General features: G+C 42.2%; 1 protein-coding gene across 1 annotated transcript in view; it reads right to left on the bottom strand.

Moving 5' to 3' along the window:
• Positions 1 to 27,333, bottom strand: part of MYO9A (myosin IXA) — a 162,275-nt gene that overhangs the window by 116,388 nt on the left and 18,554 nt on the right. Inside the window, exons 2-6 of the mRNA XM_010005936.1 lie at positions 13,888 to 13,982; positions 9,843 to 9,905; positions 8,500 to 8,599; positions 5,765 to 5,821; positions 1,973 to 2,070 (exon numbers count right to left, since the gene is read on the bottom strand). Coding sequence (XP_010004238.1) covers positions 1,973 to 2,070; positions 5,765 to 5,821; positions 8,500 to 8,599; positions 9,843 to 9,905; positions 13,888 to 13,982 — 413 coding nt within the window. The remainder of the gene's footprint in view (positions 1 to 1,972; positions 2,071 to 5,764; positions 5,822 to 8,499; positions 8,600 to 9,842; positions 9,906 to 13,887; positions 13,983 to 27,333) is intronic.

The following is a 27,333-nucleotide window of genomic DNA, read 5'->3' as shown; positions in this document are numbered from 1 at the left end:
CTGTTATAAAAGGTATTTTCACTTAGTCCAATACCAAACTTAGTCCAACACCGAACTGGTAACACATCAAACCCATGGTTATAAAATGGCACCACCTATCATAAGAAAAAATAAATCCCCTGGGAGTCTAGATATCCAGATCAAATATTGATCATGCAACTGCGTAAAGGTAGGGAAGACTGGCTCAGCCATGCACGTGATCCTTCTTAATCCCCTGGCACGTGTATTTATCACCTTATCAGATCTAGTCCCAGGCAGGAAGCCTATAAATAAAGCATAAATGCTTTTATAATATATAAGTATCTTGAGACAGAGAAAAGATGTTCTGCAAAAAAATTTATCCAGCCATTTTTAATTATTTTTTTTTAATTTGGTCATTTTAAAGCTATATCCTCACTCCTCCAAATAATAGCTCTTTTCAGACTATCAAGCTATGACTGACTTCAGCTCTAAATGTTTGTGCCTGTTTCTACCCTCTCTGAGGAGCTAAAAATGAATAAAACCAATTCTGATTCCTTGCCATGCCAGCAGCTTTTCTGACAACACCTTCAACTCTCCAAACCAGTCCTCCCTTATCTCTACACCAGGGATGCTGATTCCTCTTTGTGAATTACAGTGATGCAATAATAAAAATTTCTCTTCTCTGCTTCCACAAAGGTGAAACACCATGTGCTGCCATAAACATTTCTAAAAGTAGAGTAATACTTTAACTACCCTTCACTTTATACTCCATTGAAAGTGGTTATTTATTCCTGTCACAGTTGTACAATGCCAAGGAGAATCAGTTTCCTCATACAGCAAAGAATCCATCATCTTTTCTGACAAGCAAAATTCACCAGGAGAAATACAAGAGCTTGTGCACCAAGAAAAGTTAGAGCACAGTACATCAACAGCATGAATTAACTGTGACATCCAGCTCAGCTCAGGCCTGACACTGATTGCTTTACTCTGTCAACTCAACCCTCTTGCTTCACCCTCAACAGGCTGCAGAAACACCTTGACGCTGAAACCTGATTCTTGAAAGCTAAGGGAGCACACTGATGTCCAACAGAGTTACACCAGGAGTATGTGTAATTGGATTTATCCACATGTGTGGGACAGACAGAGAAAAACCAGCCTTCATTTTGTAACTGGTTTATAAGTGGGGAATAACCCATGAGCTAATGAAAAAGATTCTCGGCAGGGGGAAAATTCCATGTTGGAGCAGCAGGGAGGACTATCTTGTAGTTAAGGGCTTCTAACTCCTGGCTCAGGTACATGTTAAAAAAGCAGGAAAAATGGTGCTTAAATAATAGGAGGCAAACCACTCAGCAGCAAAAAATACCAAGTTAGATGTTAGCATCTTAACCATGATTTACCCAAGGTGATGAAGAGGGTTTCATGCACCACTAGTGAAAAGCTGTAATTCCCTGTTCCCACATAAAGCTCCAGGATTTCAGGCAGAAAAGAACCCCATTCACTAAATCAGTGTTTGAACATTTGGACTCACAAAAAGCACAAGACTGCTCCTTGTGTTCCAGCTACTGATGTACTTTTCAGCAGTACTTAAGATGTCAAAATCATTGTCTCAATACATATTTTTCTGTGCCTGTTACTGACCTTAGTAACAAATCTGTCAAATTCACTCCAACCTGCTGAAGACTTTCAAGCCAAAAATCACAGAATCAATCACAGAATGGTCTGGGCTGGAAGAAACCTTAAAGATCATCTAGATCCAACCCCCTGCATGGGCAGGGACACTTCCCACCAGCCCAGGCTGCTCCAAGCCCCATCCAACCTGCCCTCGAACACTTCCAGGGATGGGGCAGCCACAGCTTCCCTGGGCAACTCCTCACCAATTATTCCTTCTCAGCAGCCCGATGGGTTATGCAGAGCACAGCAGTTATGTCACGTAAAGTCAGGTGAATTCTCTCACTGATTACGGAGATTATATTAACTAATTCAATCCTTGAACTATGGAAAATCAACTCACTGTCTGCGAGTCTTGGGAAGAAACCCCACCATCTCCATGGCCAGTTGTAACCTCTCAAAGTCATGCTTCAAGTCCTCCCCTTCCACGGAAAAACAGTCCTGTTGGTTCAAACAGAGAGATTAAGCACTGAAAGAAAGTACTGGAACAGCTCCAGGTGGCCAAGTCAACACTTCATAAATGTCAATTAGTGATCTCCATGCCTTTTATCAGCAGCTTGTACATTTCCAACCTGGCACTGGGAAATGAGATATCCAGGAGGCTCTACTGGCATTATGGGGAACAACTGAGGACTGTGTTGGTAAACCTATTCCAAAACAACATTTTGGACTATTTTTTCCTGGAGATAGATCCTTATTTCCTACGCTTAATCTCTAACATGGGAAAAGCACCATTCTAACAGTATGGCAAGAGTTCCATCAGTGTGGGACAATCAACATACAAAAAATGTATGAATTAACAATATGATGCTACACATTTATAGGTAATTTATTCTACATTAAGTCTGGGTCCGTTGGGACTTCCTATAACAAAGAGGAAGAATTCAGTTTTCAAACAGAATTCTCAAAATATCATGTAAATTATCAGTTAACTAAACCCTGGATAGGAAAGAGAAAGCTTCAAATATATTTCTCACTAATTTTACTCTAACTAACAAGAAGTCTTCCAAAAATGTGAGCACTGAGGGAATTTGAAATCATTACATTTTATATTCCTTGGAGGCTAATGTGTCTGAACACTTTGGTCTTTCAGATATTGCCCAACCTGGCAGCAGTCACTGGTACTTCCAGGGAAATCCAGTGATATTCTGGACCCAACTGCTACTGTCCTGCATCAATAGTTAGGGAACAGAAATGCTCCTTATATGAGTACATAAACTACTAATGCAAACAGATCCTTCTTCTTTGGCTCACCATGAGCCCCATCATGGATAATTGATTATTCTCTCTCACTTTGTAACTCACATTTAATATTTTTCCCCATTGCTGCCTATCAAAAATTCCCAGCCTTCACACCAAAATTTGGTTGTGCATCACACAATAGTGTTCTGTTCAACCTCACAGGATTTTACTAATACTTAGAGCAGACACTTTCTGCAAGTTAGTCCAGGTATGGTAATTAAAAATTATAGCTGAAGTTGCAGTGACAATGGATTAAGCAGTTGCACCCACATCGTTTCTTTTGTTCATTTGCCTGTAAATCACATTTACCACATGAGTGAGTGTGCACAGATTCTGCAAGTCTGCACTGCACAGGGTTAGGTGAACACTGCAGTGAAGGTCACTGAACAGATACCAAGAAGTCCCAGGATTATGACTGCTAGTTGAAAAGATACTTGTGCCCACTTACAATACATAGAGTAAATCATAAATATGGGATAAATACAGAATATAAAGGGATTTTATATTATGAGGTTCATGTCTTATAGCACCTGTCCCCAGCCTCACAAAGCTACCAGCCCACCCCATGGCATTGCTAGAGTGGTAGTGACTGATTACAGGAAGAAATCCTTCTTTAAGATATTTCATCATGGGAGACTCAAACACAACTGTCCTATCCCCTCAACTAAAAGCCAGAGAAGTTCAACTGGACAGGAAAACCTATTTTTTCTTCCAGATGGTCCTCAGGGACACCAGCTGAACACGAACACAAGGAAATCAGACATGTTGAACATACTGGAAATCACCCATTTTAACAGATCTATAAGCTTCCTGTACACCTTACCCAAAGGCATGCAACAAAGGCACTACACATCTGCAGGACCCTCAGGGATCAGTCATGCAATTATTTACACCAGAAAATACCAGGACAAGAAGTTGTCCCTCCTAACACTCAACCTTGGCCAACTGGTCTTCTCAAACACTGTGTGGAGGAGACCCTGGAGTAGATTTAACACCCACTATGGTGGGACCCGGAGCCTGCAGGACAATAACACACCCACCAATTCTGCAAATAAGTATTTTAGAAAGCTTTTTTTAAAGATTCCATGTGGTGCTCCACATTCCAGGAGACAACTCCGTTTTGTGGTATCATTCAGCCAAAACTAAGTCACGAGTCTGCGGCCAAACACCGCGGACAACTCAGAAGTAGCACAATCTATGCCAAAGTCAATTTAATTAATGATTTACATAACAATTGCCAGACTCATTAATCCACATGGAAAGGCCTTTTGCAAATTACCCACTTAAAAGCAGATGCTCTCTGCTTCCTACAGTTTCCTAATGGATGATGATTAAAAAAACAAAAAGGATTTTCTTTGATATTAGGGCAGACAAGCCTTACAAAGTCCATGCCCATACACCAAATTCATCATTAATATTCTGCCAGGGCAATTAGTTTCCCAGCAAAGTGAGTCTCCTGCTTACTGTGGTCACATGGAAGTAATCCATGGATTTCCATGGATAGTTTAAAGAGGATCTAATAAATGGGGTTGTTTTATAAACTGGATGTCGGCAGCGGGTTGAGTCCGTGGTTAGGGGGAGAGGTCCAGGGTACACTTAAGAGTGACTCAGCAACTGAAACAGAGATGGGATTTACCATGAGGATCACAGAAAATGGTCCCCAGCAAGATAAAATACAGCTGAACAGCCAAATGGGAACAGCACACAGCTTTGCTTTGCAAAATAAGGACCTAGAATGTGGTGACCTCTGTGCTGGAAGGGCATCATTACTGGCCCCTCCAGAAGAAGGTACCACATTCAGGGGTTGTTCTAATTGTAACTGTCCTGACCCATTCCTTGAGCAGTCAAGGTCTCTGCACCATAGTGCCGTGTATTCAGGTATCTAGAAAAGCCCCTGCTCTTCACTCCCTGCTCTTCTAGGACCTCTATGGATGCTCATGTGTTAAGGATACTAACACAATATTTAACATTTTAAAACCTTGGGGGTAAACCTTAGACTCCCCTTCCCTTCTCTCCTCCCTTCCTAAGGATTTTGCAGCTGAAATTCTGCTGTTCAGACACTTATTTAGTCCAAGTAAAACCCAGCTCCTTCACAGATTACTTCTTACTCTTCCAGATGCATCTCCTAGAGTTGAGCAACCATTTAAGCACAAAATTAGCAGGAACATCATGCAGCTGGTCTGAAACATGCTTCAAACAAAGCCAACAGAGAACAAGACAGGACACAAGGACACCCAAAGCACAGCACCAGCCAAAGCCACTGCCTCCAAATTGGTTGTGCAGGAGGAGATGGGGGAGATGTTTCACCTTTCCCTTTTTTGGGTTGATCCATTTGGAAAGGATGATCATGTCAGCAGAACTATTTTAGGTGAAGGATTTGGTTTTGCATTCTGGATAATGTCAGGATTTTATTTTCTCACAGCCAGTTTTGGGGGGGGATGGTTTTAAGTTTGTGGGTTTTTCCATGGAAGCTGGAGAGCAGATACTCTGCTATAACCACCATCAGCTGATGGGCTTCAAGAGTTGCTGTTTTATCAGCAAGGATTTTCAATTTTCACATGGTTGCTGTATCACAATTTCCATAAATCATCATCAATTATATCAAGAAGGAACAAAAAACACCCCTCAGTCTGCTAAAGCCAGATGATGATATCTAACTCTTGAAGAAGCTTTCCAGATGGAAGGAACCAAAAAAGGACAAGGGAAAAAATACATGTATTGTCACAAACAAATACATAACCACACCACTGCAAGGCAGAGGAAAGGGGAGGATAATTCATACATTAAACTTAATTTGACTTTGCTTTCTGCTCAGGTCTTGGTGGACCTAACAAATTCAAGTGAGCAGCAGCCCTGCACCAGCAACACAGAAGAGGCAGGTACTCGTACTGACCGGCTCAGAGTCATAGCAATAATCATCCCAGCTCTGTCTGAGGGGTTTCTTTGTCATCTGAAAGCAAGGCAGACTGGGTTAAATAGTGCTCAGACCCCAAATAATTCCCACTACCTGCTCCTCAACCAGGGCAGCAATGTTGAGTTTTCCAAGTAAAAGAAATGTTGCTAATCTGCACAGTCATTCCTTTTTATTTTTTCAAGGTAGGATTTATAAAGCTTTTGCATTCATGGTGCTCTGATTCCTGCTTACAGTGCTTTCAAGACAGTGAGGACCTCTCATGCAACAAGACTGATGGATTTTCAGACCTCTTCTTTTACTCCACTGCTGGAGGAATTAGCCTTACCTAGAGCTTGAGGAGCCATTGATGGAAAATCACACTGAAGAGCAGATTTTTGGTTTCTACTTTCCCCCTCTGCTCTAGACACATGCAAGTGCTGCTAAAGTGTGATTCTCCAAACAGTTTGAAAGCAACACTTGAAAGCTTTTTAGGAATTTCTATCTTTTTTCCACTCAAGAGATGGAGTTGGGCAAAGTCAAAGCAAACATCAGTGAGAAGGCCCAAGGGGGAGAGACACATGATGATCTTAACTCCTGATGAACTTAAAAGACAGGATCTAATCCTGCAAATCACTTGTTTCAACATGGATAAATGTGAATAACCAGCACAGAAAACCTTCAGCAAGGTGCAGGGAATGTCATGGTAGGTACACCTGCCATTGCTATGAGATATGGAGAAGTCATCCAAACTCTGGGGATAGGTTAAAGAAATTTGCTTTTAAATAATTTATTTTTTTCCCCAAAACCTGCTTCCTGCATTTACAGATCAACAAAGTAACAGCACATTTTGGTGAAAGATCTGAGTAGATTCTTTCTTATCTGCACCACAAAGATGCACATTTGTTTTCTACAACTCAATGAGAGCAGAGGAACCTGGGAGAATGGAAATAATACTTGAGTCAAGGCCTGAGTCAGTCCTGGACTGAAGGGGCCTGGTTAAATATTTTATAACTTTTCCATTTTCATATTTAATGTTTGGACACTTAGGTTCACATCTGAGCCTGGTTTTTACCTTTTAAAAAGGCAGGGATTTCTCTAGGACACATTTAAGAAGCTCCTGGTAATGCTCAGGTGTCATTTTATTACTTTCCTCTTTTATGTCTCCGAAGTTTCCTTCCCTGTTTCTCCTCTTCCTATTTTTTCTCCTTATTTGCCTTTTCCCCCTTTGCCTTTAGGGCACAGAAAAGCTGTTACTGCACTTTAAATGAAACAATGCCCTGAACACATCTAAACGAACAATTTCCCCATCGTTATCAGTGTTAAATGGTCTAATACTAACACTTATTATTAACTTTTTAAAAATTACTATAACAAAACCACTACAAAATCAGACTGTCACTATCATCCACTCATTGTGCCCAAGCAAGTCCAGAGCCTGATTCCCTGCTCCACTGGCTGCACCTCAGAAATCTTCTTCAAGCCCCCTGTCTACAGTATCTTAATTCAGATTGAATGTTTCCACCTAAATTATCACATTCCTACTAGTTCTACACATTTGGCTTTACAATTTTACTTTAAAAATTAAACTGCTATTTAAAAAAATGAAGGACTATAATTAAAAACAATGTTTTAGACTAAAGCTACCAGATAGCCCCCAAAAAACCCTGAATCTGATAAAACATTCGATACAAATGATCTTGGCACGTTTCCACTGCAAAAGTGCAGCACAGATGGTGGTGAAGATCACACGACGTTCCCCAATCAATGCCTGAGGCACAGGCAGGGTGAGCAAAAAGCTTTCAGCTCTTAAAATGCTACTGATTTGTGCAAATTTCCTGATCCTGCTTAGTGCTGGGGGGAATTGTTAATATTACAGTAGATGTTGGGCTTGATGGCCCCCTTCAAAAAGAACTTTTAGAAGTTCTGTGTGATTGAAACAGATTCTGGAGTTCAAGTCTCTTCCTAAAAAGACTAAAAGCTGTTGGAGTTGCACTCTGTGTACAAATTTCTGGGCAGTTAAATCACTCTTTACTGTGAATCCTGCTTCAACTCTAGAATTGCAATTAGTTAAAATCAATGTATAACCCAACTACCCTTCACCTAATCCTACTCTTTATTTTTCCTTTGTAACCAAAAAGCAATAAAGTCCCTATTCACAAGCATCAGAAGATAATTGCATCTTAAATACCTGAAATAAGAAGACTTTCCAAATTATGAATATATTTGGCTTTTTCAGTCTTTTTTCATTCACACATTTTCAATCGTTGCTGTGCTTTGATTTATCTTAAACTTATTAAATTGTTAAATTCCAAGGCTCATGCCCACAGCCAACCACACAGCTCCAGGATTAGGACTACTTCATGCAAGGTGTTATTTCCTGAAGAGCTACTCGTAGCACACACCTTCTCCTTTTCTCCTGCTCAGCAGCTGGATGTTAATGAGCAAATGCCATTCACACAGACAAGAGGTGAGTTACTACTGCTTCTGCCTTCCACCAAGAAAACCACAAGATATTTAACACATCCCAGTTAGGGGACAAAAATAGAGAAAACTGATTTATCTTTCTCATATTGCAAGGTGCTCAAATTGCCAATGCAGATTAATTGCCAGTGATGGAAGGCTGCCTACAGAGCACTAGAACAACCCATCTTTACTACTCCACACTTCCTATTAGCATTAAATATCAGCAGTAGAAAAGGTCAGACCATGTGGGTATTCCCATGGATTATTCCCACCTGGTTGAGATAATGATATTCCTCAGGCTGCTTCAGATGAAATGCTGATCTCTCCTCCCCACTCGCTCCTGCCAGGAGGTAATAAAATACATGGTAGTTCCTGGTGACAAATGAAAAAAAGAAAAGGTGATGTTAAGCCTTGCAAAGAAGCAGCAGCACCAAGCAGAGCAGTGCAGGTAAACCTCAGAACCTGATTTTCCAGCTTCCAAACTCAGACCTGAGTGCTGCTCAGCAACGGCCCTTACACACTTTGCATTGATGTAAAAGATTGAGAATGAGATCCTCCTTTTCCATCCAAAGATATCCACTGCCCTAGATTATACTTACAGAATTCCTAGCTGACATGGCCACATTTTCCTCCAGAAACAAGTCAGACTCCTACATATTTATTAGAATCAACGTATTTCCTTGCAATGTAGAAAATATTAATGTTAACACTTTATTACCACTCAAAAGGCAATGAGTTTGCAGTTCTGTAAGAGGGAATGGAAAAATCTTCCATTTTTATGGCTGCTTAAATATTCCAAACACTTGTGTATCACTAATACTAAAACCACCCCAAGTGACACTCACCTGGTTTGCTCTAAGGTGACAGCTCAGAGGTGGATTAGCACTGAAAGCACAGCAGTTATTTCTGAAATTAAAACTTTGCTTTCAGGTTGGGTGCTTTCCAAGAGGAATCAAGTTTAAGCATCTTGCAACACCCAAGAGGACATCTGTCCAGCCTGTGTGTGCTATTTAATTTCAGGATCAGCCCATGAGCATTCAGGAAAACTTCTCACCCATCTATCCCAAAAGGGAAAGACAGACAGAAGTGCCAAGAGTTGAAAGACAACTAGAAGTGGCAAATGTATTTAAAATCAGAGTAATACCTATTGAGAGAGATGTATGTAAATAACACTTTGCAGTTAGGAAAGAACAACTTGCTTAGATTTGTTGGCTGTGTAATCTTAGCTTTTTCTAGAGGCACTTCTGATGGTCTAATTCTGTAACAGAGAATTAAAATACCATCTCCCCCTCCAGTTAGATACTAAATAGCTTAAGATTTGCACAAGAAAACAAATGCTATGCAATAATCCATATGACATGAATCATAAAGACAGTGGAAAATGTAAGTAAAGGACTGTCAATAAAATAAGGGAGTTTGTTTTCCCTGGGTAGCACATTCCTCCCCAAGCAGCAAAATCTAAACTGCATCATTTCATTTTGAAGCACTGGGCTGGGAGGGTGACAATCCTGGTACCCCCCGTGCCACCTCAACCAGGGCTTTGAGCTCTCCATGCCAGGCTGTCAGCACATTAGGAAGTCCCAACTAACCCTGTAGGCAAAAAGGAGGCACCTACCGTTCATTGTGCTCCTGATAGACAAGTCTTGACTTCTCCAGGAGGTACTTTTCAACATAAGCCCTGGAAGGGAAAATTGAAACTTTTTTACTTCAATGACTATTGACACAACAGTCAAGTTAATGCAGCTTCCCCAGGACTCTTCTGTCTTAGTGTGCACACACCAAAAAGTTGCAGCCTTGTTTCACTTAGTTATATAAATTTCTTCCTAGGCAGAACAAGCTCAATATTATGTTTGGCTTTTGAGGTTTTTTGGGTTTGGTACAAAGCCAACACTAACTTGGAGATGAAAAATATGATCTCAGATGCATTCGCCGATGGGCAGGGAGTGCAGGGGGAAACTCTGACAGCACCAAGGAATCTCAGATCCCTACGGAATCCAGAGGCAACCAAATCAAATCGCTTGCAGACCAAGATTTGTGCACACCAGAAATACACCCCGGTGCAAAAGTCTGCAAGATCAGATTTAGTTGCAGAATTCCTCCTCAAATCCCCATTCCCTCTTCCAGAAAAGCCACTTCTCAACAAGAACTCAGGTTATTAACTTGTGGCTCCAGTCAAAAAATAAACAATTGCAAAAGCTGCTTATTGGAATTTACATTTTATCCTAAGAGCCTCCATGATAAACATCTTTCACTCATATATTAAATACTTTTTTCAAGTGTGTAGAGCAAAAACAAGCCTCGACAGGTTTTGTCTTCCAAACAATACTAACCAGTAATAATAGGGATTTAGAAACTGGGGTTATAATTGGCAGTTTGGATGGTGTAGCTGTGCTTTTCCAGCCACAGAGGCCCAGTGACGTGGCACTGCCATCAGCTGCCACCTATGGCCTGGGAAGCACAAGGAGCCTTGGTCATGGTAGGACATGGAGGTGCCACTAGACTTGCTTCTCCACTGTATCCTCCAGCTGAGGAAGACAGGCCTATTTACCAATTTTTCTCTCAGCATTTCTCCTCTCCTTTCACTAAAAAATACATAATTTGGACATGCTGCAGAGGTTTTTTGACAGCTCTTAGCAGAGGCTCTGGGAAATGGCATATCCATCCCTCCATGGGATGATCTTGCTGGATAGGAGGAGTAAAGACAGACAGACAGCAAAGCAGCATTACTGCCCTGCAGGACCTGCACCAGAACAGTTTATTCTTGTTTATTCCCTGTGAGGAAGCCCAGAATCGTCTATGGCTGCTCCTTGCCAACAGGTTGAGGCTTTTTTTTACCCTTTCTAACGTGAAACCAATTTTTCCTTTCCAAGTCATGCCATAAATGCCCTGCAGGCTCAGTGAGTGGATGACTGCAGAAGGGACCTGAGTGTCCCAGATCCCACTCCCAGTGCTGGGCAGCAGCTCAGCACTCTGCTGCAGAACAACCTGGATCATGCCCACCACCCTTGACATTTCACCCCTTCCCCTGTGAGTTCTGCTCTTATTATGGACCCCCAAAAAATCCCTCCCATGCAGTAATTTAGGTTGGAGAGGTCTTCCTGAGGTTATCTGTTCCAAAGCAATATTTAAATCAGAGCAAATTTTTAAAAATTTCCTTTTACAATTCTTTTTGGAGATGCAACTAAAAAGCCGTTTTGGTAAAATACTCGTTGCTTAGTGCAAAGTTCATAATTAACATATATCCCTATAACATACACCCCCTCTTGTAATAGGACAGTGAAAGGGAAAACCAACTTAAGTATTAAAAAGTAGACATCTCTAAATGTTTTTATTTCCTGTTGTCAATTATGTCAAATCTACCTTTAGGAGTAAAGAAAAGGAGTTCTAAGAGTACAATTTCATCTAAAATACCCATTTAAACATGCTACAGAGCCTGTACTTAGTGCACCAGGTAACATCAGCTGAAATCTGTGACTGAATTTCATATAAAATGCTACCAGGCAAAACACTCAAGCACAGCATGTGGGGAAGCACCAGCTCCTGATGTGTGAGATACAACCTCCTGCCACTGCAGAGAGGCACCATCATACCAGTGCACTCTTGCATTAAAATGTCTCCTCTCTGGCTCTTCTGCAATTTTATGGAGCGTGTCAGATGGTGAAGCTTTTGATCATCTCATGAGGAGCGAACTGGTCGCAAAGACCTTCTCCAGAACTGGCTTATCATCCAACAGGACATCATAAATTCATGCAGCTTGATGGGAACACGCTTAACTGGAGCCATTGCTCATGCTCCACCAATCTTAAAGACACCTTCAAAGACTTCATTTCATGGGGTGGGGTTGGCTGCTACTAAATCTCTTGGCTATTACAGCTCTTAAGTTTAAATTTGCTTCATGTTTTGGGGTCATTATACTCATAGGGTTTGTAAGCAAATATCCAACTACTACTTGCAGCCTCTGAACACAGCAAATGCTGATGAGGGGCTGCAAATTACAGTTGCATTAACAAAGCAAATCATATGCAGAACACAGGGGGATAATAGACTCGGGTTGTGCTTAAAATCTATGCTAAGTTTTTTGAGAAATAAAAGTACTTGTGATCTTCTTGGTAAGACTATGGGAAAAAAAATTGTGGTCTCCTATGCCAGGAACAACTCACAGAGTTTTTTAAATGTCTTTTCATCAGGGCAGCACCACAAGCTGATAGCAAAGCACAGTCACATCACACCATGCAACCAAAGACCAGGAAAGAGCATTTTTTTAAAGAAGGGAGAATATTCCTCTTATTTTAATCAACTCAGGTACACCAATACAATGTCACTGGCACTTATCTGCCAAGTATAAATAAAGGCTGCATCCATAAGGCTGACAGAGCATGCCAAGATAATACACTGTTAAAGCATCTGTTGGATTCTTGTTACCCTGTACTTCAGTAGGTATTTAAAAAAAAGACCAAAAAACAAGAGAAGAACATCTATCCTTTCATGAGAAATGTTCACCAGAATTGAAGAAGAAGAAAAAAAAGAAAAAGAACATGAGATTTGATGTAGGAATTAAAAAAACAGAGGGAAGGTACACAGAGTACCCGAGCTCTCCTGAAAAATTAATGGCAGCTTTTTGTGTGCTCCTGTTCTGCTGGAAAAGAGGAATGAAAAAATAATTGAACTGCAATTCTCTAAAATACCAACAAAGTCTCAGCAAGAGATCTCTTAGCTAGCTGCAGAAATTATACAACCTCTGGAATGCCATTTTGGCTTTTTGTGGCTCTTTCCAGCTGAGTAAATTAACCTGGAGAAAAAGAGGACTTAACGAAGCCCTGCTTGTTTAGAGCTAGAGTGAGGCACTATGGGATGACCCAATGCCATGGAAATTGTCTAAAGCCAAAGCAAAAGCCAGGCTTAGGTAAGCCCACCCAGAAGGTTCCATCCATAGGATTCCCACCATGCAGCACTTCTGCTGCAGCCCTCCTCAGGAGAAGGAAGGTTTGAGGCACAGCTGGATGCCCCATGAGCTTCGGGGAGCAGAAGAGATGCTGAAATAAGCTGGAGAGAACCAGGACGGAGACAAACATCTCCTTGCAATAGCCCAGGGGGAAAAAAGAGGCCTTAACTGGTTAAGGGCTGGGCTAAAGAGAGATTTCTGGGTAGAGATAGAAGCATATGGGGAATTAGACAGCAATCAAGAGGAGTCTGGCTCCATTGCTTCTGCAGCAGCAGCTGGAGATTAAACCCCCCCTGCTTTTCTCCCTCTAAGCCTGAGCGAAGCCAGCTTGTTCAACCTCTACTTCCTATCATATGCTCCAGCCCCCTAACCCACCTGACCTAAAACATTCCCTTTTCCTGCCTTACCTGCTATCTTAAGAGGAAAAGTGCCATTTTAGCTTAATTACACAGTTGTCAGCAGGATGAAGCACAGTTGTCAATCAGGCCTGAAGCCAGCTCAGGTACATTCACACGTCAACGCTCAGATACACCAACGTTTTCATTTCAACCAAGTTAAATATGCTAAAAATATAGTAATATCTTTCCCCTTTTCATTCTGGGAAACATACTGGCCCAAACAATTCACCTTCTTTTTCATGTACCCCCTACTGCAGCCTGTTTAGGCTCCTTTTGCAGGTAGGAGCAAATACAGTATCTTCAAGCCCCTTGTCACTTACCCTCGCACGGTGCCTGTCTCCTGATAGTTCACTTGAATAAATTTGCCAAAGCGACTCGAGTTGTTGTTATGTGCTGTTTTTGCATTTCCAAAAGCCTGTCAAAAGAGAGAGATGCCATCATTACCTTTGAAGAGCCACTTTTATTTACCTTATTGTGTGCACACTCATCACAACTTCACTTTGGGGCTTTCACTATCGTATCATCAACAAAAAGCATTTTGGTGAAAGTTGGTGGAATGGTCTAGAAAATAACCCAAGTTCTGGGGACAATATTCACTTTCAACTTGGTATTCATGAAGGGCAGATGAACAGTGTTCAAAATGAAGTGTTAGCTATACCAGAGATATTTAATACTTGAAGTTATTATAGTATATATTAAGGCTGTGCTCTATTCATTTAAATAAATACAAAAGTACACTGCTCCAACAAGACTCTAAATGTTAATGAGCTAGAGGAAGCTGCTTTTTAATTATATATGGAATTAGGGGGGAAAAAAATGCTTTGAAGGCTACTGAGATGTTAGACAATGTCACATGTAGCACCAGCATAACCCAGAGTACATTCAGCATTTCAGACTCTGGTGTTTCCATTTGCTGCTCTTGTTTTTTCCGAATCAAAATGCTTTTCAGTCTTTACCATGCAAAGCTTTTATTAAAAGCCTGCCTTACTGAGGCATCTAATACAGGGAGTCATTTATTGCCATTTTAATGAAATCTCTGAACAGAAGAGCTACTGGGAACCTGTAAGAATTGCAGCTCAGCCTCATCAAAAACTGGTATTTTCAATTGTGCCTAAATCACTTTAATAATGATGATTCTTTAATCCAGTACACAGTGACAGAATCTGTCAAGCTGCCACGTCCAATTAATGTTTCCTTTATTAAACCAGTTTCAGTAATCATTCACCTTTTCTTCTAAGCCAAATTTATTTAAAGTGATTATAGGCAAGATAATTTCTAAGTGTTGTTTGTGTATGGATGTTGAATTACAATTAGAAATATATTTTGTGCTGAGGCTTTAATATCAGAGCTCAGCTCTGAGCTCCCAATAGATTTATTCCCTGTTCAGCTATTTATTAGAAAAGATTAAAAGGGCTTTACATCTATAATCTGGAGCTTTTCAAATGACCTTTTCGGATTTAACTTTGCAACTAAAAGCAAAAAATAAAGGCCAAATTAAATGAAACCTTGGCAAAAAGGCACTTGACACCTTCAGCACCTGCATGATGCACAGTCCCATGTCTACTTTTGTCTTCCCAGGTAGATTTATTTACCAATCTGCTTAGATTTAATGACTTGGGAACCAAACAAGATTTGCTAACAGAAAAATGATCCGATTTTGCCCCCTATTTGAATACAGGGATTTGGTTAAACTCAAGCTGTTGCATATGAATTCAGTTTAGTTGACTAAAACAAGTTCTGGGATAGCCAAAACCTGTTAAGCAAGCAGATTATACTGGAGAAGTGATTCCTTCAGACACTCAGACACACAGCTAAGGAACACTCTCCTACAGATGTTTCACATCTTTTCAGGCTGTTCACACATGTTTTTTTGCTCACTCCACCCCAAAATCCTCCCCTCACCCAGTATCCCTCCTTCTACTGCACCCTGAGGAGGCCACCAGAGGTATCCACACCTTTGGGTGATCACTGAAGCCCCCCCGACCCTCCTGGTGATGAAAATCCAGGCACCCTCTCCCCAAAAACAGGCATTTTGGCACAAAAAGATGGGATGCCATTTAACATTTCTGAGGACTGACCTGTCCTCCTTCAGGCATTTCAGCAGGCAGAGACACAGCAAGAAGCTTTTAAGCAGAATATGGTGATATTTCACACAAGCTAGTGCTTCACCATGCATTTACACATTTGTTTCAAAGAATACTATTTACATTATGAGTATTTTGCTGTGATAAGACAATCTAGGACATCATGTGAAGGCCAAAAGACACATTTTCTATGCACCTAATTAATGCTGTTCACTGAGAAGAAATGAGCCAGCAGCAACATGAACTCAAACAGACTAAATGGACAGCAACATGATTTTATTCACCTTTGCATATAATTTAATAAAGAACTGAAGGAAAAAAAAAATACCAAAATTATTTCTGATTTGGTTCCCTGTGCTTATACTTTAATAGGTCACAGAGAGATATAAGGTTTATTTGTTAGGATTTGTTCAGGAAGAGCCTTGCCCACAAAAAGAAATCATTTTTACTCAGTAATATCTAGAGCCAGGAGAAAAGGTTTCCAATCTAGGAGAGGGGAACTGCGAGAGTCCTTTCTTTTTACAAGTTTTTTTTTTCCTGGATTAATATGCCAGACCACATTATATATTAGAACCCAAACACCTACAGAATCACAACCCATAATATCCCACTTTCATGCACTTTATAGCTGACGTAAATGAGAAAGCTCTTTGGCTTTTGCCTTGCTCAAGCTCAGGGCTGACTCCACAGCAGAATCCCACTGATGTTGGGCCAGCAAGCAGCTCCAGAAATGCTTGATGTTTAACCTGAGACAACTTAATACATTTTGTTTAATTTACTCACCCTGTTCCTTTAACAGAACGATTTGGGCTTTAAAAAGAGTGTGATTAATTCCATTTATGCATGCCTAATCTAGATATACTTGAGCAGGACACTCTGTCCTCCTGCATCAGGGTAGAATATAATAATTCAGCCTTGGAAAACACAACATGAGTTATAACGACTTCCCTAAACCAAATGATCATCTGTGGCCATTATTTCCCTTTCCTCACTCATTGATTCAAAGCTGTTGAGCTCAATGGACAAAACTCCGTAACAGCATTCCTGAAATTCTCAGGGACACCAAAGCTTTTCCTGGCCAGGGCTCAACATTTTGAAGGCAACAAAATTCAATACGTTCCTCTGTAGGAGTCGAGCATCCCTCTAGACCTGGCACTGGTGACTGAGCAGAGAAATGAGCAGCTCCATTCCTCCTGCCTCCCACCACCCTCCTGCACAAAGAGATGCTTATCCTGGATGGCAGGGAAAAAAATAATTAACAATTTTGTGGCTAAACACTTCACGTCCCTCCCTGCCTGATCCTGAAGCTTCATGGTCTCTTCATTATGGACTGAATATTAATGCAATCTGGATTAATTACAAATTAACACCAGAATGAGGATTATTTTGTTGTCTTTGCTGAAATAAGATTGTTTTCCAAACACCTGCAGGTAGAAAAGCACCGCAGTGACTTGTTCGAGTATGGCAACGAGACACTGTTAGATTGATAATCTTAATTGAATATCATTCCCATATAAAATAACCCTTATGGAATAACAGTTGCATTTCCCAATGGAATAAAAGCTTCTGTGGTGAAAGCACCAGGGGAAATATGAGCCCTCACTGGTGTGTTTGAGGTCCCCAGCCCTGCCTTTCTCAAAGGGGCCTCCAGCACCCACCCTTTGAGGGGAAAATAAAGACATAATTTTATCTTTGCTACACAGAAAGAGAAATGTGTTCATAGACAGGAGTTTTTAAATGGTTTCCAACCTACTTGAAATGTGAATTTAATTTTTTAGAAAGCCATACCATGGATACATGTATCAGCAGAAAAGCAAGGCAACTGCCTAAATCTCAGTACAGGCTATAACATCATGGAATAGCTCTAGCAATAGTTATACTCCATCATGGGGCACTGAAAAGGACCAGAAGCAAAATTTAGTCACACTTGGGACATGAAATAGGTTAGTATCAGACAAGAGCCTGCAGGAAGACTCATATTCCCTGGGTTACTGTGAATTTTGGAATTCGTGAATGAAACGTATTCATGAAGTATGAATGACTTGTAACTGTGTAAGCAAGGTGGAAACTGGAAGTGTCAGCCAGCAATGCAGCAGCCAGGGAAATCAGACACTGCTCTCAACATATGCAACTAAAGAGAACATTTGTGAATTCAACTGCTTGCTTAGATGGATGCTGGGAAAGGACAAAAAGGGGTGCAGAGTCCATGAGATGTGCCAAGAGCCCAAACCTTAATGCACTGAGACTGCAGTAAAGAAACCAGCACTGGGAAAAGTCTATTTAACATCAAAAAAAATACAGGTTGGATGGAGAACGGATTGAGAACAGCCTGGAAGATGGACTTAGGGGTGATGGTGGACAAGAGGCTCAACATGAGCTGGCACCATGTGCTGTAGCCCAGAGACCAACTGTGTCCTGGGCTGCAGCAAAAGCAGCGTGGGCAGCAGGGCAAGTTAGATTATTCTCCTCCCCTTTACTCAGCTCTTTTGATTCCCCACCTGGTGAACTGTGTCCAGTTCTGGAACCCCTATAGGAAGGACATGGACCTCCTGGAGAAAGTCCAGAGGAGGCCACAGAGATGAAGCAAGGGCTGGAGCAGCTCTGCTCTGGACACAGGCTGAGAGAGTTGGGGTGTTCAGCCTAGAGAAGAGAAGGCTCCAGGGAGACCTTAGAGCACCTTCCAGTGCCTGAAGGGGCTCCAGGAAAGCTGGGGAGGGACTTGGGACAAGGGCAGGGAGGGAGAGGACAAGGGGGAAGGGATGAAAACTGGAAGAGGGGAGATTGAGGTTGGACATGAGGAGGGAATTGTGGAGTGTGAGGGTGGTGAGAGCCTGGCCCAGGTTGCCCAGGGAAGCTGTGGCTGCCCCATCCCTGGCAGTGTTGAAGGGCAGGTTGGATGGGGCTTGGAGCAACCTGGGCTGGTGGGAGGTGTCCCTGCCCATGCGAGGGGGTGGGATTAGATGATCTTGAAGGTCCCCTCCAACCCAAACCATTCTATGATTCTATGAAAAAACATCAGCAGGCAGCCAGAACCAGAGTTAGATGGACACGACACCATCATTGTACCAGTGAGGATTCCATGCCCCTCTCAGTTATGCTTTACCTACAGCTTCTGTTAGAGAAGCCCAGCATAAACCTCCACAAAAACTGGCAGTTTTAAACATCACCTGATACTTGTTTCCAGATCTGAAGGCTGTTTCCCAGTATTCTACACATTATGCTTGAACAAAAACATCATTTGCAAATGTCTTTATTCCAGAAGGAAGAAGACACAGAAAAGAAAAATATAGCAACTTGAAATTTTGTAATTTTAATGAGGGTTTTTGAATGTAACCAGAGCATTCACTGGCTTTTAAAGTAATTCTCTGCAGCTACAAATTCCTTTCTGCATCAGGAAACATAAACAGCTGCTGATAAAGATAATTTTTGCTTGTTTCCATTCCACCTGCAACCACGCTCCCAGAACTCTTCTTTTCCTGTTATATTGCTTTTTAACAGGAATCTATTGAATTACAGCCAGAATATAAAATGCATCTAGACTACTTAAACTAGAGCTTTGCTAAATCCCTTCTCATTACTGCTGCTGCCCTGGGAAATACTGCATTTAAATCTGCAGCTCAGTGCCTGATAAAACCTATCAGCTTGAACTCACTGCTAAAACCACACCACTTTGAGATACCTCCCCCAACTTCTGGTTTCCACAGGTAGCCCTAAAGTCACCTCTAAACAGCAGAGCCCATGACACCTAAAAAAGCACCTAAATGAGCACCAAAGCATGTGAGTTACACCTTGAATTCTTGCAGAGTTAAACAGCTTTTGTATGGATCCTTCCAGGCATTGTTCTGTGTGGCTGAGTAATCAGACTGAATATCCAGCTTACAGCAATTAAACAGGAGCCCAAGCACCAACACTTTGCTCTTCGATTCTCTTGGTTGTGGTTCATGTTCTGTGCTGTCTAATGAAACCATCAAAGCTTTTTATGGCACAGAACACAAACCACAAAGTACTTCAGTGTTTGAGCAGAGCTCTCACCAAGAACAACCTGCAACCCTGAACTGCCAAACACTGGCCTTTAAAAGCTTTTAAAGGTTTCTCTTTCAGTATATTCTTCTCTTCAATGAGTCACCGGAACACACTGAGGAGCCAAACCCCAGTTTTCCATCCTGTCCCAGGGCTCTGTCACCCTCACAGTAAGGAAGTTTTTCCTTATGTTTAGCCTGAACCTCCTGTGCTCCAGCTTTTACCCTATGCCCCGTGACCTGTCACTGGGCAGTGTGGAAAAGAGCCTGGTCCCATCCTCCTGACAGGCCCTGTAGATATTTTAAAGTATTGATGAGACTCCCCCTCACCCTCCTCCTCACCAAGCTCAACAGCCCCAGCTCTCCCAGCCTTTCCTCACAGGGCAGATGCTCCAGACCCCTCCGTGTCTTTGTGGTCCCTGCACTGGGTTTTTTTCCAGTAGTTTCTTAACCTTTATGAACTGGGGAGCCCAGAATTCTTAAGGTTTTTGCCTCTCAATGCATCCCCCCATGTAACTGAGAACCCCCCTGGCATCTCCTGGTTGGCAATACCTACAGCACACAGAGGGTTGCATGAAAGAAAACAACTCAGTATTTTTAAAAGGAAGTATTTGCAAAGCTCCAGCTGCTGCTCTACCACAAGAAAAAAAAAGAAAATAAAAAGTAGTACTAGATGTATGGTTTCCTTCCTTGCAACACAAATCTGTTGCAGGTAAAAATGACATTAAAAGCACCCAATCCCCTTGCTTTTCATTCCCTGCCAAAGAACTTTTTAAAATGTGCAACCTGAAAATACTTCAGATGGGGTAAGTCCAAAGGATAAAAACAGCTCAGATGTGCTGGGGAGACCCTTCCTCTCCTTCCTCCATATAGACTTTGTGGAGAACAGATCCAAATGGACAGGCTTGCAAAAACTGCCCAAAGCTCCAAAACCCTATTTAAGGGGTTTCCCTGCTCCCAACAAATGTATTACAGGACAGGAGGAAATGGCCTGAAGCTGCATCAGGGGAGGTTTCAACTGGATATTAGAAATCATTTCTTTACCAGAAGAGTGGTTGGCACTGGAACGGGCAGGCCAGGGAGGTGATGGAGTCACCATCCCTGGAAGTGTCTAAAAGAAATGTAGATACAGTGCTTAGTGACATGATATAAGCACTGAGCAGGTAAATTAGGTTATGGTAGGGGGAGTTAGGTAATGGTTGGACTTGATGATCTTCAAGGCCCCTTCCAACCAGGATGATTCTATGATTATTTGTTGCATTTATGAATGCTGAAACACTCTTCATCTCTTCACCCTCCTGCCAACAACGACACACCCTTCCCTACGCAGAATTAACCTTCCTGGGTTTCTTTCAATCTAAAGCACAACAAATACCTCATGTCATGATTATCGTTATTGAATGGAAGCCAAGTGAGTTCGACCACATTAACAGCCAGGTCTTCTTCTGCTTTAATATATGCATAAAACACTACTATCATAACACAGGCTATGAAACAACTCTCTGAATGATTCCGTTATAGTTTGAGCCAACTCAAAATGTCTCTGCTATTGCAAAACAGTTGCACTAAAGCTACCTGGTCACAGCAAATCTAACCATTCAAGGGAACTGAGCCATCCTGGGATGGGGAAACCAACCAACAAGCCTTTTGCAGCAATTAGGCTTAAAACACAGGGTCAGTTAAGACAAGCTTGTCTGGGTGCACATGGAGTTCCTACTGCCTGATTCAAATATGGGAGAAAATCACTTCTAATGGGAGAGCAGTGATTTGGAGGAGGTTTTTGGGATTAATTTAATTGTCTAAGAGAAGTGCCAGTGCATGTAATGGAAACAACCAGAGCACCATTAAATACACTTACAGAGTAAGATCCTCCAGATAAAGTCCTATAAAAGTCAGTACAACACACACTTGTTTGAGAGATCATCTGCATTCCTGGCAAATGCTTCAACATCAGCAGAATATTCCCTCCTTCCCTCAAATTTAAACACAGCATCAGCCCATTTCAGCTTCTTCCTTCTAAGCAATGCTCTGGAAAAGAAGGAATTCCCACTTAACCACGATGCAACGGAATAAAACCCAAAGCCTCCTGCTTAAGTCTTCTTCCCAAACAGGGACAGTTTTCCTACACAAGTGCCATAATGGCAAAAAACCCCCAGCTAATCTTGCAGAAAGTCATTGGCCAATGCTGGTACTGATGAGTCCTGGAGGCAGAGGCTGCCAAATCCATCAGGTCTGGCTCACTCCTCTGCTCATACATTGATGTTTTCATGTGTAGAGGGGACAGCCCTGGGAAGAGCAGCCAGATGCCAGTGGTTTCCATAAGCACATTGGACAACAAATGTTCTGGTGGAAAAAAACCAAATCTCCAGCCTGGGTTCAGCTTCGGATTTATAGAAGAATCCCAAAATGAAGTTGGGAAGCTTGGCGTTCTTACAGCAGTGTCTCCAGCTCAGGGCATGCTTACAGCTCCCAGCATTTATGTTCTGCAGCCAAATAACAAATTTTACTACATGAGATGCAGGTAGGAAGTGTCTGACAGGCCCCAGAACTGCACAACATCTATTTAACTGGAGCTTCAAATTATTTTTTTCATACTGATGGAGAACTAAAATAATCACAGAGCAGTAGAATGACCAGTTCAAAACAAGTCATGGCTTAAGAAGAGACTTGGCTCTCCCCCAGCAGGCAATACAAGTACCATAACCGAGCACTACAACAGAAACAAAACAGCCCTAATAGAATATTGATTGATAAAAAACCTTAATGTATATGGAAAGTGACTGTCAAATAGATTATATGTTATAGCATCAAGTCATACTATGATTTCCCCACCTTGCACAATCTATTTTTACAGAGCTAGATCAAGTACAGCCCATGTACCATGAACAGCTGATCCTGTGATTGAAACTCCTCTGGAACTCCCATAAACAACCTGGCAGTGTGGCAGGATCACAGCCCATTCATGAAGTCTTATTGCAGCTACTACAGCAGCTCACGTCCCTTGAGCCAAGGACAAGATGACAAATGCAGCACGAGGATTGGCCTTGTCCTCAAGGTTGAGGCTTTTGAGTCTCCAGAGCTGCTGAGCACTCGTGTCTCACCCACCACAAAGCCACTGTTACAGAAAAGGTGATGTCTCCATTTCCAAAACTAGACAATCATCCAAGTGCTTCAATGCTCTGCAGAAGAAGGGGGTAAATCCCTGCCTCTGATGCATCTCCCATTACTTTCTAGTGCAATGAGCACTACAAACAGCTCTAGAAAGGCTCCTCACACTTCTAGAAGTAACATGTTTTGAGTCCTCTGAGCCAGAATCACATTGTCTCAGAAGCATCAACGTTTCAAATGGTACAGCACATGACATCCCAAATCCAAGTACTTAAAAAATAATTTCCTCAGGAAAAAAAAAAATACCCATGTAGGAGACTATGTTCCCTAAGGACATAACACACTTTACTGTAAGCAAGCTCTTAGCACTGTCATCATTTTTTGACAGCTCTAGTAACACTCAGAAGTGTTTGCTGGAGCTGTGACTCACTTATTTGAAGAGTTGGTGATGACAGGCTGTTAGCACTGACAGCTGGCCTGAGCCCAGGCTGTGGCTTTTGCTGCAATACTGCTTCCTTCAGGTGGTGGACCTGTGGACCTTCAGCCTGAAGGCAGGTGTGAAAACAAGTCATCAAAGTCTGGGGAGGTGTTCTTGAAGAGGAGCACCTCCAGCTCAACACCAACCTGAGCCAGAGCTGAGAGCTGCTGCCTGGCATGGAAGCAAAACATCAATTGACTGTCTTCCCTTGGAGAGGCATCTCCACCAGATTCCATCCCCTCCTCACCAACCATCAGCCTTGGACACTCTCCAGCCCTTGGAAAAGGCCTCTCAAAGTACCATCAAAACTTATTTTTTTTAATATAATGATTCTACATGGGGCCATAAATGTTTAAAAATGAAGTTTCAACTTCCTACTTCCTACTTGGATAGCCAAAAAAACACTTAATTAAAATTGAAGCATTCACTGTCCTGGACTTGACCCAAGTTTTCCTGCAGTTTTCTCACCAAACTCAATGCCACAAACAGAAAGGCAGGAGAAAGTGCCTCCCCCATCTGGAACCTCTTAGCAGAGGCACAGAGCCCTCGTGTATATTTTACACACATATTTTTCCTGCTTTTCCCAAGAGAAATATGTGTAATGAAGAAAAACAAAAACACGTTAGCAGCAACAAAAGCATACCACTGAAATATGAGACCCAGCTTGGCTTCTGCCTCTGTTATCCTGCCTTTCAGACCTCAGCTACTTTTTGCCTGTTACAGACAAAAAATAACACACATCCTCCCCTCCAAAAATATAAAAGTCATATCAGAGCTCTGCCATTAAATCAACACAACAAACCCCACGGTTGTCTTCCGCCACAAGTAAGAACAAGGTGAAATGTTAATATACATGTCTCCAGCCCTTCCCTGCTCTTCTGCAGGATTATATAAATAATCCACAGCTCTTCCTGATGCAATTCCAAAATTTCAAGCGCTATTAAAGCTGCAGCATCAAATGTCCCTACATCCAAAGCCTTTCAGATGACTCGTTTACACCACAGCAGCTCTGCTGGGATGATGTTTTCCAGCTCTCACAAGGTTGCAGGAGCTTCAGATGCCTCACCAATCCATAAAAATGTCTTTGCCCCTTTTTAGTCCAGTTCAAATGCTGAAATGGGAGCTCAAAAATGCTTATTAGTAAGTCTTGGGAATGGATAACAACACCCCAGGAGCCAGACTGATGCACAGCACTGCAAAAAATAATTCTCTCATAGGACTGATGTGTAGTATTGAAAAAAATAATTATCAGTGACCAGAATATGTGATAAGTGCCAGGAAAAACAATGGCTGGCACCAGTTGTTTTTAGGGAGCAAAAGAGAAGTTGGAAAAATCAATTCATTCTTCTCTGGCATTTGTTTTAGAAGAGGATGCAACTGCTTAAGTGGGTATTTTCAGCAAAACAGGACAATATAAGAGGTACCATTTGTCACCTTTCCAAAGGTATTAAATGTGGGTATTTTTGAGGTCACAATGGAGATTTTTCTATAAACTGAGGAAGGTTACCAAGCTGGAGGTAAATGCAAGACCACACCACCCATTGCCTCCAGGGTAAGGAAGAGCTGCCAGGAGAGCGTGGAGCAGGTGATGCCCCCCATGGCAGGGGGTTTGGAGGCAGTTTCACAGGCAAGAGATGTCCATGCAGGGAATGTGTTACCATGCCAAGTACACCCTGCCCAAATCATCTATTCAGCCTTGCACAGTCCCCTGCAATACAGCCAAGGATGGTAGATCTGAGAGGAGCCTTTGGGTTTTTTTTTTTCTTTTTAAAAAAATCCAACAGAAACGAAAGCCCTGAATTAATAAACTGAAGGGAAATGTGCTGAGATTTTGGACTCCAGCTTCTCAAGCAGCAGAAAACACTCTGCCAAACCAACACAGGTGGTTTTATGTTGTCCACCTTTTCCTTTGCAGTTGGGACAGCGTGTTGGGAGCATGTTCCCCAGCTTTTTGGAAAGAGCAGGAGCCAAACTGAGCCCACCCTTGGCATGCCAGCATGGATGTGAAGACCAGCATGCTAAGGATGCTGAGCCATTGCTGCTCCTCCCCACATAAAGGTGAGCAGCTCTTCATTGTTCACCTTATTCAATAAAGACAGATCATGAAGTGAGGACTCAAAAGCACCTTCACTGTATTCCATTTTTTCATATATGTATTAAGAAATGTAGCTGGAGGCTGCATCTTCCACCAGTGGGCAGGATTTTTAAAAACACTTGCAGTATGAATTTCTAGGGTGGCCTCAAACATCAAGTGTCATCAAGCACCAAGACACGAAGAAGCAAAAAGTCTGCGCAAACCACACGCTGTGAGTTGGGGATCTGACCCAAAAGGTAGGAAAGCAAAGGAAGGAACCTAATCCCCATTTTCAGAGCTGCCTCCAAGAGCCATCAAACCTCCTTCTGGGACCTCCTTCCATCCATCACCACACGTCTTCCAAATTTCACAGCAGGTGATGCTGGGGTCCTCCCAGACATGAGCTCACTTTGAGCTGATCCCCAGAGCTCCATGAGGCAGGGGAGGGGGAAGAGGCTGCTGTGGTGCTGAGGATGCCTAAGAACTGCAGCGCAAATTAAGTCTCCAAAAGCATCTAATAACATTTAACTTAGCAACTTCTTTAGTCTTTCTATCTAATGTTTTGGAGAACACCAACTTTTTAAACCTTCAGAAGAATGCAGCAAACACTAGAATAACTTGTAGGTGCAGCACCACGTTGAAATGACAAGAGAGGTGAGTGACAGATGGACAGACCATGACCTGCTCAGAACAAACCAGAGAGGTTCTGTTTGCTGCCCCAGAGCCGTGCACAAGTATTTCATGCTACAGCACAGCTGGTGGCAGGAAAAATGCAGATGATCCACTTGGGAAACTCACAGGAGTGTTGCTTGTTGGAGCAAACAGTAACAGCTGACTTTGCTCTCCAAGTGATCTCATGCAAATCAGCAATGCTTTGTTAGTGTAAACACTTATTCAATTCTTTCCAGTTTTCCTGAAGCACTGGTTTCCAGCAGACAGGGACTCCACATCTCATTTTTTTTTAACACCTTTTCTGTTCAACTGCCACCATGCAGCCTGATAAACCCTCTCCCACTGCTCCCCATGCTGAAGACATTCACCCACCATACTGCCCGTCTAACGCTGTGTAATTAAACAAAAGGTGTACAACTCCCTTCAGATGAAACCTGCAGTGAACAGTAACATTTAGACCAGCATTTCTTCTGTCAAGCAGAGAAGAACCACTGCAGTGTGTTTAAAGCCTTCTGGCAATTTTCTGCAACTAAATATACAGTAAATAAACTGAAATCACAACCTAGGAGGTATCCTAGCAGCTGTGACAGGATGCAGATAGAGGCAAGAAATTTTGTATATACATGTAGTATTCACAGAACCACAGAATGTCAGGGGTTGGCAGGGACCTCTGGACATCGAGTGCAACCCCCCTGCCAGAGCAGGACCAAAACTAGGGCAGGTCCCTCAGAAAGGCATCCAGACAGGTCTTTAAAGTCTCCAGAGAAGGAGACTCCACAGCCTCTCTGGGCAGCCTGTCCCAGGGCTCTGTCACCCTCACAGCAAAGAAGTTCTTCCTCATGTTGAGCTGGAACTTCCTGGGCTTCCTGGAAACTTCCACTTTGAATCCATTGCTCCTTGTCCTGTCACAGGGCACAAGAGACAAGAGCTTGTCCCTGCCTTCTTGATGCCCAGCCCTCATGTATAGACATTATCTTTAACCAGACTAACTGGAATAGATGGAAAACCCAACAAACTTTAGAACACGTCTCCAGCCAGGCTAAGACAAACTGAAAAGCTCAAGCACAAATTCGGAGATTTTTTTCTGAATTTAGCAAGAGATTTGTCAGTTGAACCCAATGGCAAAAAAGGACCTTTAACCAGAGGAACACAGAGATGTGAAAAATAGAAGGGGAAAAACAAGCATTCCTTATGCTGAGCAGCAATATATAATTTATAACCCACATAAAAACACATTTTCATCTATTATTTGGAAGAAGGTGGTGACCTAACACACAGCAACATATGGGAATAAAGAGTGGGCTGGCACTAATTGCACTTGCTTTGGAAAA

This window comes from Chaetura pelagica, unplaced genomic scaffold (genome assembly GCF_000747805.2).
Source record: "Chaetura pelagica isolate M959 unplaced genomic scaffold, ChaPel_1.0 scaffold369, whole genome shotgun sequence".
NCBI classification, from domain to species: domain Eukaryota; kingdom Metazoa; phylum Chordata; class Aves; order Apodiformes; family Apodidae; genus Chaetura; species Chaetura pelagica.
Note: the sequence above shows the minus strand (reverse complement) of the source record. Positions and strands in the feature narration are given on the sequence as shown.